Source organism: Cetorhinus maximus, chromosome 3 (assembly GCF_964194155.1).
Source record: "Cetorhinus maximus chromosome 3, sCetMax3.hap1.1, whole genome shotgun sequence".
Classification (NCBI taxonomy): Eukaryota; Metazoa; Chordata; class Chondrichthyes; order Lamniformes; family Cetorhinidae; genus Cetorhinus; species Cetorhinus maximus.
The window spans coordinates 183,883,734-183,898,293 of record NC_135881.1 but is presented as its reverse complement, the minus strand read 5'-3'; the positions used below and the strand labels follow the sequence as shown (position 1 = coordinate 183,898,293).

General features: G+C 38.1%; 1 protein-coding gene across 2 annotated transcripts in view; it reads right to left on the bottom strand.

The window, feature by feature from the left end:
* Positions 1-14,560, bottom strand: part of pik3r4 (phosphoinositide-3-kinase, regulatory subunit 4) — a 167,351-nt gene that overhangs the window by 151,594 nt on the left and 1,197 nt on the right. For both annotated transcript variants that reach the window (XR_013576242.1, XM_078539372.1), the window contains exons 2-5: positions 10,456-10,589; positions 8,290-8,872; positions 4,174-4,308; positions 3,819-4,040 (exon numbers count right to left, since the gene is read on the bottom strand). Coding sequence is in view for 1 of the 2 variants with exons in the window: in XM_078539372.1 (XP_078395498.1) it covers positions 3,819-4,040; positions 4,174-4,308; positions 8,290-8,872; positions 10,456-10,589 (1,074 nt within the window). In the remaining variant the exon portion in view is untranslated. The remainder of the gene's footprint in view (positions 1-3,818; positions 4,041-4,173; positions 4,309-8,289; positions 8,873-10,455; positions 10,590-14,560) is intronic.

Sequence of the window (14,560 nt, the reverse complement as noted above, 5' to 3'; positions counted from 1 at the left end):
AACATTTCTGGTATGTTATTTGTGTCCTCCTTTGTGAAGACAGAACCAAAGTATGTACTTAGTTGGTCAGCCATTTCTTTGTTCCCCATTATAAATTCCCCCGTTTCTGACTGTAAGGGACCTACATTTGTCTTCACCAATCTGTTTCCCTTCACATACATAGGAGTAAGGATGCCATACTGCAATTATATGGAGTCTTGGTGAGACCATACCAGGGGTCTTGTGTGCAGTTTTGGCCTCCTTACCCAAGGAGAGATATTGTTGCACTCCCTCTATGGCAAGAAAGGTTTACTAAATTAATTCCTGGATGGAGGGATTGTCCTATGAGAAAAGATTAAATAGAGTGGGCCTTTATTCTCTGGAGTTTAGAAGAATGAGAGGTGATGTCATTCAAACATACAAAATTCTTACAGGACTCGACAGTGTAGATGCAGGAAGGGCGTTTCCCTTGGCTGGGGGTTCCAGAACCATGGGACAGAGTCTCAGATTACGGGGCAGGCCATTTAAGATTGAGAGGAGGAATTTCTTCACTAAGAGGGTGGTGAATATTTGGAATTCTCTGTCCCAGAGGGCTGTTGAGACCTAGTCGTTGAGCATATATAAGGAGATTGATAGATTTCTATATATTAAAAACATCAAGGGATACGGGGATAGTGCAGGAAAATGGTTTTGGAGTAGATATCAGTTATGATCTCATTGAATGGCGGAGCAGTGTCGAAGGGCTGAAAGGCCTATTCCTGCTCTGAATTCTTATGTTCTGGTTTATCAAGTCAGAGTCATTATGCCACTGAAGGAGGCCATTCAACCCATCAAGCCCTCGAGAGTGCAATCCAGTCAGTCCCAATCATCCCCCACCCTCCACTAGCCCCCTAGCTCAGTACATTTATTTCCCTCAAGTGCACACCCAATGTCGCTTTAAAATCACTGATAGCCTCCGCTTCCACCACACTCTTAGGCAGCGAGTTCCAGGTCATTACCAAAATGCTACGCAAAAATAATTCTTCCTCACCAACCTTGTGCCTCTTGCCCAATTCTTGTTTATTTTTTCCATGGGATGTGATGTCACTGGCAAGGCCAAAATTGTTGCTCATTCCAAACTGCCCTTGAGCTGAGTGGCTTGCTAGGTCATTTCAGAGGGCAGTTAAGAGTCAACCACATTACTGTGGGTCTGAAGTCACATGCAAGCCAGACCAGGTAAAGAAGGTAGATTTCCTTCCCTAAAAGGACATTGGTGAACCAGATGGGATTTTACAACAATTGACGATAGTTTCATGGTCACTATCAATGATATTAGCTTTACATTCCAGATTTATTAATTGGAGTTTAAATTTCATCAACTTCCATGGTGGGGCTTGAACCCAGTCCCTACAGCATTAGCCTCGGCCTCTGGATTGCTAGTCCAGTGACATTACCACTATGTCACCATCTCCCCCCGATTCTCCTAGTCTTTGCACCACCGGCTAAATGGAAAAGCTTTTCTCTGTCAATCTTATCCAAACCTGTCATGATCTTGTGCACCCCCATAAAATATTCCCATAATCTCCTTTAGTCCAAAGGGAACAAGCCCAGGTTCTCCAACCTAACTTTGTAGCAAAAATCCCTCATCACTGAAGCCATTCTGGTAAATCTCATCTGCACCCTCTCCAAGGACCCTCATGTCCTTCCTTAAGTGTGGTGGCTAGCACTGTCGAAATATTCTTGTGGTCTAACCAGAGCTTTATAAAAGTTCAGCCTAACTTCCCCTCTTTTTGTACTCAACACCTCTATTTATGAAGACCAAGATCCAAAGCGCTTTGCAAAGTACTCTCTTGAAGATCCATGCAGATAACGTTTTCTTACAATTCACGTAAAAAACATTAAGTGCATTCCCTTCTCTGTTACATCATCAAAAAACTCAATTAGATTAATCAAGTATAATCTGCTTTTTACAAATCTTTGATTAACTCAAATCTAGCTTACTGCCTGCTGATTTTTTTCCCTGATTATTGTTTCTAAAACTTTACCCACCACTGATATTAAACCGTTAGCTTATAGTTACCACGAATGTCCTTACACGCTCTTTTGAATAAGGGTCACACATTTGCTATTTTCCAAACTGGCATTTCCTTTGTATCCAGAGAAGATTGGAAGATTATGGGAAGCCCTTGCACCATCTCCACTTCCTTTAGCATTCTGGGGGATGCAAGCCATCCAGTCCAAGCGCCTTATCCACTCTAAACATACCCAGCCTTTCCAGTACATCCTATCAATTTTCAATCCAACCATTACCTCTACCATCTTCACCTCTACCTGTATTTTGGCAGTATAATTTTCCTTAGTAAACACAGATAGAAAGGATTTGTTTAAGTATCCTAGTTTCACCCTGTGCCTCTAAGCATATATCATCCTCTTTGCCCCTAATAGGATCCACCCTGCCTCTTACTATCCACCTACCATTCACAAGCCAATAGAAGATCTTTGAGTTCCATTTTATGCTCAGTGCCATTTCATTCTCATACTGTCTCTTTATTAGTCTTACTTCTCTCATCACTTCCCCTCTCAGCTTATTTATTTGGCCTACTTCTCATTTGAGGAATTCACCTGACATTCATCATGCACCCTCTTTTTGTGTTTCATCATGTACATTATCTACATAATCCAGGATGCCTTGCTTTGGTTTTCCTGTCTTTTCCTCTTTTTGAAATGTACCTAGCCTGTACTTGAAACATCTCCTTCTTACAGATCACCCACGATCTGTTACAGGTTTTCCTGTCAATCTTCGGTTACATTTTAATCTGGCTAGATTCCCTCTCATCCCAATGAAGTAGCACTTTTCCAATTTAGGAGTTCCACTTTAGATTGTTCCTTGCTCTTCTCCATTACAAATCTAAACTTTATGGTACAATGATCATTCTCACCCAAGTGTTCTCCCACAGACACATGGTCCATTTGGCTCACCTCAATCCCAGCATTAGATCCAAGGGGGAGGAATCCAGGCAGAGGAATTGCAAGCAACAGGTCTCAGCTGTCCATCCATGATCAAGCTTACAGTTTGAAGAGAAAAGGATGCACAGCTGCAGCATTACAACAGAGGAGGCATGGAAAGTAGAATCCACAGAAGCTGCAAGTCACTCTTAGCAAAAGGACCAATGGCAGCATTCTGATGATTTTTTTTTTGTTCTTACAAGTTTTAATAGGGCATTTATCAGACATTATAAGAGATAAAGTAGGCTTGGAACACCTCAGACTGATCAAAGCACCAGACATAATGGGTAGAATTTCACAAGATGGGAAAGGGCAACCATGACTGAACAAATCTGGAGAATGATCCGATGGAACGGGAAAAGGAAGGTAAGAAAGTCACGTTAGCTTGTATTTGTTACTTGTCTGGCTTAAACATAAGAATCAGAACAGTAAAATGCAGGTGGACCAGGGAATTGTCAACACTTTAGGCATCTATTATTAACTCTACAAACAGAATATGCTGCATTTCAGCATAAGTATCTCAAGAATTTCAAGTATGTTTTTCAGAAGACAGACAATTACTCTATACATAAATTCAATATCAATATCACAAAATTAACTCCTATTATTTAATCGAAACATTATACAAAATGTTTATTATATTAAAGGGCCAGTAATAAATTGATTTCCTTTTATTAAAAGTAATATGGAAGGTTAGTATGTTTCTTCTATATAGGCAAATATATACAGTAAGAAAGTTTCAAAATAAATTTTCAACAGATAGCCATTATTCTAATTTTAGAGCATTATTTTGATTGGGTATACCTGCAGTACAATAGTAGTCTCATACTGCCATAAAAAGGTACTGTACTTACCAACAATACTATCAAAGAAAGCACCTCGAAGGTGCCAATCATTTTTATCATTCAAAAAGGTGATCATGTGCGACAGAAGAACATCATTAGCTTTTTGACGTCCAAAGAACACACAAAGCCGAGTTATACCATTCTCCATTAAAGTCTGTTTCACTATATTTTCTGGGTCACTCAACAGCGTCACCACTTTTTGCTGAACCATCTCATGGAGAGCTTGCAATTCTACAAACATAGGATTCAGTTCAGTATTAGCATTCAACTGTAGGCTTCTAGAAGATAAGCCAAATATTTCAACAATTGCATCTTAAGTTGCAGAGAACAAAAAAAATTATAACTTTTAATGCAAAAGAATTACCCGAGTCATAGTTTTCATTGGGGTGTAGCATTTCCTCTATTTCTTCACCATTTAACTCACTTTCCACATTCAAATTATTTAATTGGACTATTTCTAAAAAACGGAGGGCTGTCTCAGCCAAAAGTGCTATGTTTTCTGTTCAAACACAATAACATGAATTAGCGAAAGATAGTTCAGCAATCAACTTTCACTTAAACAAATGCTATGTTTCCTGTACTATTACAGTTAGTGTTTTGCCCATTTGGAACAAATACTAAAGATTATAAAATTCAAATACCAGTCTACTGTGACATGATACCATACCAAGGGAGAACTGAAAACAATGGAGTGTGTTGTACCTGAATTGAGCGAACTGCTTTCCTGATTAAGTCAAAAAACTGAATAACCCTCATTTATATTGGGAGCAGTGATGTATCTCTAAGAAGTTCCAACAGTTTCACTCATATACCACAGTTCAATATTCCACCGTTTAACGATGCCTCATTTCAGTGACAAGATTTAGGCCTTGATATCAACAGGGAAGTGGAGACATGCCCAATTTTAATGGCAGGACCTCATTTAACTCTGCACTGCCTGATGGCCAGAGGGCAAGAGGAGGAATGTAGCAGGAGAGCATGGCCGAGGACCCATTATTCAGTGGAAATAGGGCTTCCAGGAGATTGAGGATTGGGGTTTGGAGGCAATAGTGCAGGGTAACAATATAAGTAATAGTACCCAAAGTGTGACAGGAAGGGACAGAGCATACAAACATAACAGTGAACAGTAAATATGGTCAGTGTAGGGAAAAATAGCTCTAAAGTAACAGAGGGTTCAGGTGAAGGGAGATTTAGAAATCCAAAGATTAAAGTTGAAGCAATTGAAAAGCATACCAATGTGGGTAATGACATGATAAGTGGGACAGAGTGCTTCATGGTAATAGTGCACCGGAGAGTAAGGTCCATGCAGGGGATAGTAATTAAAAAATAAAATTAAAGTCACTTTATCCGAAGGCACAAAGCATCCACAATAATATCAGACGAACTACTGGAACAAAGAGTTAAAATAGTTTTAATCTAATTGCCATTACAGGGAGACAGTGACCAAGGTTAGGAAATAAATATTCTAGGGTAAACAATAAATCGAAAAGACAGGCAGAATGGAAAAGGGGGTAGGGGTAGCCCTGATAATGAAGTATGACATAAGGACGTTAGTGAAAAAGGATCTTGGCTCAGAAAATTGGGAAGTAGAATCAGTATGGGTGGAGATTAGGAATAGCACGGATCAAAAAGTGCTGGTGTGGGTAGTTAATAGGCCCCCAAACAGTAGTTATATGTGGGTCAGAGCATTAAACAATAAATTATTGGAGCTTCTAACAAAGGCAATGTTGTGGGGTACTTCCATGTAGTGTGGACCAATCAAATATGAAATAATTGTAGAATGTTTTTGTGACAGTTTCCTGTATGTTATGGAACCAAATGGGGATAAAGCTATTTTAGATCTAGTATTGTGCAATGAGGCAGGGTTAGTTACTAATGTCACAATAAAAGATCTACTGGGAAGGAGTGATCATAATACAACTGAATTCCACATTATGTTTGAAAACAACATACGGCAATCGCAAACGAGAAACTTCAACTTAAACAAAGCCAATTGCATATAAATGAAGGAAGACCTGGATAAGATTGAATGGGTAAATAGACGAGAAGGTATGGCAATAAATAAAAAGTGGGCAACATTCAAAGAAATAATTTAAAACGTTCAACAAAAATACTTTACTTTGAAAAACAAAATCTCAGTGAGAAAGATCCAGACTTGGTTTACTAAGGAGGTTAAGGATAGTATTAGACTAAAAGAAGAGGTTTATAATGTTCCAAAGAATAGTGTAATTGGAAGTGTTTTAGAAACCAGCAAAGGGTTGCCAAAAAGTTAAAATAGATTGTAAGAACTTTTACAGATATACAAAAAGAGAGTAGCTAAAGTAAACATTGGTCCCTTAAAAGAGACAGGAGAAATTATCATGGGGAATGTTGAAGTGGCAGACATAGACACAAAATATTTGTTCAGTCTTCGCAGTAGAAGAAACAAGTTGCATACCAGAAATAAAGGGAAATTTAGGGGCAAATAAGAGTAAATTGGGGTAATTAATATCAGAGAAAAAATACTGGACAAGCTCAAGAAACTAAAATCCAACAAACCCCCAGGGCCTGATGGTCTACATCCTAGCGTTCTAAAAGAAACAGCTGCAGAGATAACGGATGCACTAGCTATGATCTTCCAAAATTTCCTAGATTCTAGAATGGTTCCAGCAGATTGGAAGTTGGGAAATGTATTCAAGAAAGTGGGGGGGGGGGGGGGGGGGGTGGTGCGGCGGCAGCAGGGAGAGAAAGCAGGGAACTACAGGCCAGTTAGCCTGACATCAGTCATTAGGGAAGTTCTGGAATCTATCATTAAGGAATTCTTAACAATGCACTTAGCGAAGCTTAGTACAATTAGAATAAGTCAATATGGTTTTATGGAAGGGAAATCCTGTTTGACTAATTGATTAGAGGTTTTTGAGGATGTAACTCGTAGGGTAGATAAAGGGGAACCAGTAGATGCAGTATACTTGGATTTCTAAAAGGCATTCAAAAAGGTGCCACATAAAAGGTTACTACACAAGATAAGGGCTTATGTAATTGTGGGGGGAGGGTGGGTGGTGGTGATACGTTAGTATGGATGAAGGATGGGTTAACAGGCAGGAAGCAGAGAATCGGAATAAATGGGACATTTTCAAGTTGGCAAGCTGTGAATATTGGAGTGTCACAAAGATCAGTGTGGGGCCTCAGCCATTTACCAATCTATGTTAATGACTTAGGCAAAGAGACAGAGTAATGAAATGAGTTTGCTGACAATACAAAGCTAGGTGGGAATGCAAGCTGTGAGGACAGAAAGAGACTGCAGGGATATAAACGGCTTAAGTGAGTGGGCAACATGGTGGCAGATGGAGTATAATTTGGGGAAGGATGAGGTTATTCACTTTGGTCATAGGAATAGAAAAGCAGAATTTTTTTTTTTTTAAAAAAGGGTGAAACTTGTAAGTATTGACGTTCAAAGAGACACTTGGGTACAAGGAACACAAAAATCAAGGCCTTCACGCTTGCACAGCCCTGCACTATGCGACAGACTGAAGATGTGAACAGCAATGTAATTTACTCATTAAAAAAGCACCAGGAGAGATTTAACAATCGCTACAAGACAAGATCTTAGAAATGATCAGCAAGTGCTTCCTATTCGCCGAATCACATCTAACAGTATTTTATTTTGGGTTTTGCATGCATATGCTAGTTGAGTATGGTCTATACAATCCTGAGTATGCTAACCAATTTAACAACCAATTTAAGATAATCAGTTGAGCTCACAACATGATAAAAGTAAAAAACTGCAGATGCTGGAAATGCAAAACAAAAACAAAAATACCTGGAAAAACTCAGCAGGTCTGGCAGCATCTGTGGAGAGAAGCACAGTTAAGCGCTCACAACATGACTCACTTTAAACTTGCTCAAAGTGACATACTCTCTGCAGACAAAAGGAATACATTAAAGTCGTGCCTTTTTTGAATTACCTGGGAGCTTGGGGAGCCATATAGCTCCTCACTGCTTTCTCTATGGTAACACCTCAGCCAATCAGAGTTGACTCACTAACCAGTGCCCTTTTTTCCTGTACTTTAAACTTGCAGTGATCGTTTGAAATCTTACTGAGTGCAAGATGAAAAACTTAGGCAACACATCTCTCCTATCAGCAATATATAAAAAAAAGTTAATTGAACCATTTTCTATGTCAAACTTATTATTTTAGGAACACCAATATATTGGTATATTTAATGTTTCTTAAGTTTTGTTATAGTAGACAAGATGTTGTAGACAGCAGTGTGAAATGAATCATTTCCATAACTGAGGCTGACCAGATTCATAACTCATGAATGACGACATAAAACATGTCGCTTCTGTTTAGTTTCTCAAATGCACTTTTCCCTTATTTAAGGGATTTTAAAATTTGTATTAGATGAAGCTAGTCCACTGGACACATATCATCTGCAACTAGTGCATACTTGGAACCCACTATAGAATATAGTTGAAATTTTCAGACTACAATCCTTACCTGCATATGCCAATCTGACAAGAGTTGCTTCATCCTGAGCTAAGTGGGCAATACCCGGTAAAATGTATTCAGGGTAAATATTGACATCATTGCGTGGTACCTCTTTGACAAGAGCCAAGACTTTTGTCAGTGTCCTGACTGCTTCAGCTCGTACCCTAGGTATGAGGTCATTGGCAAAATGCAAGAGATAAGGTGTTATACGATCAAGCAGAATCTCGCCACTTAGTCTGGGTGCCAAATGGAGAATCAGTTCCAAAGCTGCTAGTTTAGAATCACAGTACTTGAGTGTCTGCAAGCAAGAAGTGATAACAGACACTAAAATAACCAAACCATGCTCTTTGGTTTCGCCATCATTTTTCTCAGTCTGGTCCTCTCCACAAACATTTTGCAGAATATTTTCTAGATCTTTCCGTATTACCAGGATGCGTTCATCAGCAGACTGGAAAGTTTCTTTTGCAAACTGTGCCATGTATGGCTGCAGAAAAGTATAAAACAGTTCTGGGAAAGCTCTTCCCCTCTGTTGTTTAAGATATTCTTCTGCTGCTAAACGTGCATCTGGGTCACGCTGAATCATCTGACTGACCTGCAATACAAGAAGATCAATGATCCTAACTTTTAAAAAAAAGATAAAAGATCTACGAATGACTAGCTATTGCTTAAGCATAACAGACCCAGCTAAACTAACTCTAATTATAGGAAGTGCTTTTATGATACCCATGGGACGGGGTAGCACTAAAAATGATCATCAATAACTTAGAAAAACTGGGATGATCAGCTTCATTGTGCTCCATAGATATTTAAATTAGTTATTACATTTTGAATACTTACTTAGTATATAACTGCTTGGCTTTTCAAGCAAAGATGGTGCTTAGATGCAATGGTCAAAGGATTGTCAGATCAGTAATCCAGGAAGTACAAATGAATTCCTGCAATGGTTCTCTGGGTAAAGGCATTGCCAACTATTGCAATAAGCCACACATACCCGAAGATTCTAAATTCATTTCACAGTCAGTACTTGATTTCAGGCACTGGAATCAGCCCCAACCCCTTGTACTAAGAAATGGGAGGGGGAAAATAAGTAAATAAATAGGCCACGGCCCTCGCTCTATGATCACTGTCTAGTGGTTGTCCTGGAAACGGCATGAATGCAAGTGTGAGAAAAGGATGGAGCTCATTTATAATGCACTCCACGTTCAAATAGACTGTTAACATGTACTAACCACGCTCGCATGTAAAGAACGGCCACTGTGCAAGGAGGGATGCGTGGCCTATGGAATTGTAAATCAACAAGTTACCACCTTCGAGGCCGAAGTGGTTCAAAGTAGAAAAAGGAAGTTCAAATACTGTAAAACAATTGAGGGTTCATATGGTTATATTATCAATGGAAACCTAACAGTAGTATAATGATTATTGTACTGCACTCAGCCTATAATTTGAGAGCTCAAATCCCACCATGACATGTTGTAAAAGTAGATTCAATAAATCTGATTATTTAAGGGTTAGCTCCAGAAAAACAACCAAAGAGCATATAAAGCCAACTGGTTCATGCAGGGAAAGAAACCTGTCACTCACTCTTACTCAGACCGACTCTTAATGCCATTTGAGGCGAAAAAGAAAACCACTTAGTTGCTAGGGCAACTAGATAGGCTACATATTCCAGAAACATCCAAATCCTGAAAATGAGTAATAAAAAATACTCACCAAGAGCACTTGCAATGGAATGCACCACTGCCTGTATCTTACAATTTGCATTGCTTATTTTCTTATGTTATAGAACACGATTATTGCAAGATGGTACATTTTTTACCCCCATTACAATGCCACCGATGGAACAACACATTTCAGTACACTAACGTTTGCTAATTTAGTTAGCATATTACAACGTTGTGGCCGAACATTCCACTACCCTCAATTAACAGGTTCCGTTACATAAACTATAGCACATAATGTGCATAATGGCTGAGTGCAGTATATTTTGTGGTGAGGTCTAGCAATAATGTTACAAGCTCCATGCACATATTTCTCAGATGTTATGACCCCCTCCTCAAAACTCCACTTGAGTATATTTTAAAAATGGTTTCAAAAGCTGTATATTTTACATTTACTCCAGCATATCATTGCCGAAAGTATTATAATAAGCATTTCATGTTGCTTGTCTATGCTTACCAGACCTCTTATGTTTAAGTCCTCAATCTTGTTCAGCACCTGCTCATGGGAGAAATGTTCATTTCTGTAAGCCAGTAATTGGGATAGATCAAACATAGGCACTCCCTCTGTGAACAGTTCTGCAATAACACACCCTACACAGGGTGATTAAAAAAAGTTCTAGTTACGTTATATATTGTATATATCACATAAAAAAATATAAAATACACACAAATCCTTGTATTAGGCATATACTGTGCATCAACTGTAGAAAATTATTTTCTAACTACTAAACAGCATAACAAAGCTGCTTCCTTAAGCTTTGATTCTTTGTGCATGTCAGTTACAAATAAACTCATTTTATGCAGTCAAACGTATTCTATCAGCTGAAAAATACACTGCAGTTGATCTTAAAATGTGTGGTCTAATGGAATATTTAATCGCAGCAATTTCCCTCCCTAAGAAACCTCCTTCGCAATTAGATAAGTTGTAATAAATTAATGCAATTTGGAACTTTGTCACACATGCCACGTGTCAAAATGTTTTCAAATACTATTTGTCAACTAAAAACTGCATTAACAAATATAAAATGAGTAAGTTACTACACTGAATGAATGATGGTCCATTTTTTAACTATAAAAACTAGGATTAATAGTCTGTGGCCAGTCTACAGACTTCTGTATTGTATCCTATTTATGTTTTTGCTTAAGTAATTAACACGTGTAACATCTAGGAAAGTAGTTTCAAGTTAATGGGGCAGAGGTTCTGCTTTGGGCACAATCGGCTACTTGGAAAAAACTGCATCAGTTTTGGGAAGTGGTTTCTTGCCCTCAAGTTTTTGCACAAACTAATTTGCATAACAGCAAAAGTAAAATCCACCTTGATATAGCACAATCAAGCAGCATTTGATTTTTAATTTTGTTGCCTTAAATATATTAAGGATTTTATTTTAGAGTGGTAACATGATGCAGTTGATTAATGCAGCTGAAAATAGGTTTAATCATTGCCTGTGAATAACCAGATTTTAAGCAATCGAAAATAACTTCTGAAAAACTACATAGAATAATTTATTAGTTATAGAGATGTACAGTAATCAATTTCTTTGTGAATTAAAAAACATTGCCTATGGTTTTAAAACTTGCCAATTGGTGTACTACCATCCAAAGGAACCAGCTTAATTTTAACAGCCTCCTTGAAAGCCCGCAATGGTGATAATTCAATCTGGGGTGTGTGGTCAATTTTGTGGGCTATGCCAGTTTCTAGGGGAATATTATTAAACAAGCACGATAAAACAAATCAAACTCAATTTGTGCAGGATATAATTTGCACTTAAAATTCCACTTTTTTTGTGATGTGGCCAATTTCCACCAGAAACTCCAAGTCAATTAATCCATTAGCCTGCAAAAGAGAAATTAACAAGCAGAGGTATAGTCATTAGCCATGGGTTCCAGATTAACAGTGATACTACGCTTTAAATCAGCTTTTGAGGTGTCAGCTGTGGCTCAGTTCATAGCACCCTCGCCTTTGAATCAGAGGGTTGTGGGTTCATGTCCCACTCCCGGAAACCAAGAACTGTGATTGTACTCGAAAGAGTCGCAATCTGTGACTGTTGGTAACTCGAAAGAGTTTCCCTCTTAAATCAGCTTTTAAACAATATTGGGCTAAGTGACATCCCAATCCGGTTTCCCCATAAATCATTTAGTGTTTTTAAAAAATTCCACAACAAGTATGTAATGGTAGAAGCAAATTCTTAATTTTACAATTATTTGTAACTATTTAATGTTATAGTATGCCTGATACTACAAGGGTTAACACTTGAAAACTAATATGTCTTAAAAAGGCACCTACTATTTCAATATACTTTTATAAAATCATAAGAAATAGGAGTAGGAGTTGGTCATCCAGCCCATTAAGCCTGCTCCACCATTCATTAAGATAATAGCTGATCTGATTGTAGCCTTAACTCCACTTTCCTGCCTGTTCCCGATAAGACTCAAATCCTTTGTCAATCAAAAGTGCCTAACTCAGCCTTGAATATATTCAATGACCCAGCCACCACTGCTCTCTGTGGAAAAGAATTCCAAAAACTAACGACCCTCTTGAGAAAAGAAATTCCTCATCTCCATTTTTAAACTGTGAACTCTAGTTCTAGTCCCTTCCATAAGGTGAAACATCCTCCCAGCATCTACACCATCAAGCCCCCTCAGAAACTTATATTTCAATAAGAGCACCTCTCATTCTTCTAAACTCCAATGAGTATAAGCCCAACCTACACAACCTTTTCTCAAAATACAACCCCTGGAATCAGCCTAATGAGCCTTCTCCAAACTGCTTTCAATGCAAGTATGTGCCTCCTTAGGTAAGGAGATGACAACCGTACACAGTACCCCAGGTATGGTCTCACCAATGCCCTGTACAACTGTCGCAAAACTTCCCAAATTTTATACTCCATCCCTCTTGCAATAAAGGCCAACATTCCATTGTCATCCTAATTGCTTGCTGTACCTGCATACTAACTGAGTTTTCCAGTTTCACATTTACGAATTTTTACTGGAGTTGGAAACTGCTTTATCAACCTTCAATCTGACAGAGAAGTGAATGACTTTGCAGAAATCAAGTTATTTTAATCAAATGTGTACATGTAGCTTTAGTGGAAGTTCCAACTTTGAGGATTGGTTGGTGGGTCCAATTGATAGTGATAATGCATTCAAGTTGGGCTGCTTACAGGAGAAATTTGAAGACAAAAAAGAATTTTGTAAATATAATCCCAAACATGTACATAGCAAGTTTTCAGAATGTTTAGTATTAGACTAATCTGTGAATATCTGAACACACCAACAGCTGTTGTGACAGTTCACAGAAGTATGTGGCACAACATTATACTAAATTTCTAAACTGCATTGGAGAGTGAAAATTTGTATGACAGTTTAAATAGGTATAAGGTAAATTAAACATTGAAGTCTGAAGAACCAGAGACTGCCAGGTAAGAAGCACAGTGGAAAACATTAGATATAACAATTAAATAATTAGAGGGGTTGTGCTTTTAGATACAGACTTGACTTGGAAGAACACAAATTGTTATTTATGCTGCATGAATTGTGAAGGATTAACTTTGACAGGGAATTATTGTGACCTTGAAAACTATTATAGATTACATTAAACTTTAAAAGTTTACATTACATTAATGTTGCATTGCTGCAAGTCTAAAACCTCATGGCTCTTGTTTTTGATCATATTGTTTTTGACTTTGCAAATACAATGAAATAATGTAGCCGTGAATAATACATCCAATTGTACCCTATTCATCCTAAAAGATAATGAGAACTGAACTCTGGGTTTAAATGAGTCTCTGCAGAGCTACAGTTACTTCTTGGGGATTTGCCGTGGCTTCATTTGTTTAATTGAATCCATTTATGTACAATAACTCCTGGGCCAAATCACAAATGAAACACTAGAAATGAACCCAAATCCCTATCCATTATCCTAATGACTGCTAAAAACAGATGATGTTGATGGCACTACTTTATTCATCACCAGTAACAATATCTGGTCATCATTGGCTGCATTCTCTTAGTACTGCAAATAAGAGGATCACTTACTCACGTTTGTTTATAAGTGTACAAATAACATGTCTCCTAAAGCAAGGTCACCAAAACTACATTAACTGATAATAGATCTACTAGTGGACATGTCAACAAATTTCACTGGTTTCTATCTGCAATGCAGTCGAAATATTTAATCTAGTTCCTTGACAACAGCACACTACCCTTATGCTTCCAGGCCTGGGTTAAATTCAACAGAAGCTGAAAATATAAAACCCACCATTCTCCGCTCTTCATAAGGATTTGATAGATGAGTTTAAATTCTCTGCCTATTTCTTGCTTCTTTTTCCTGGCACCTTTGCAAACAATGTCTGTCCTTTCGCTTCTCTCCACACTATTTTCAAATCTCCCATACACTCTTTATGAGATAACAAGTTGCATGTACTTCTATCTAGTTTACAATATTCACTCATAGCAAGGTCTTGGGGAACCCAAACACTACGTGGGTAACGATTTTGCCAGACATTTCCATTCTGTCCACAAGCATGATCATGAACTTTCCAGCTTTCTTGAAAAAAAAAGTC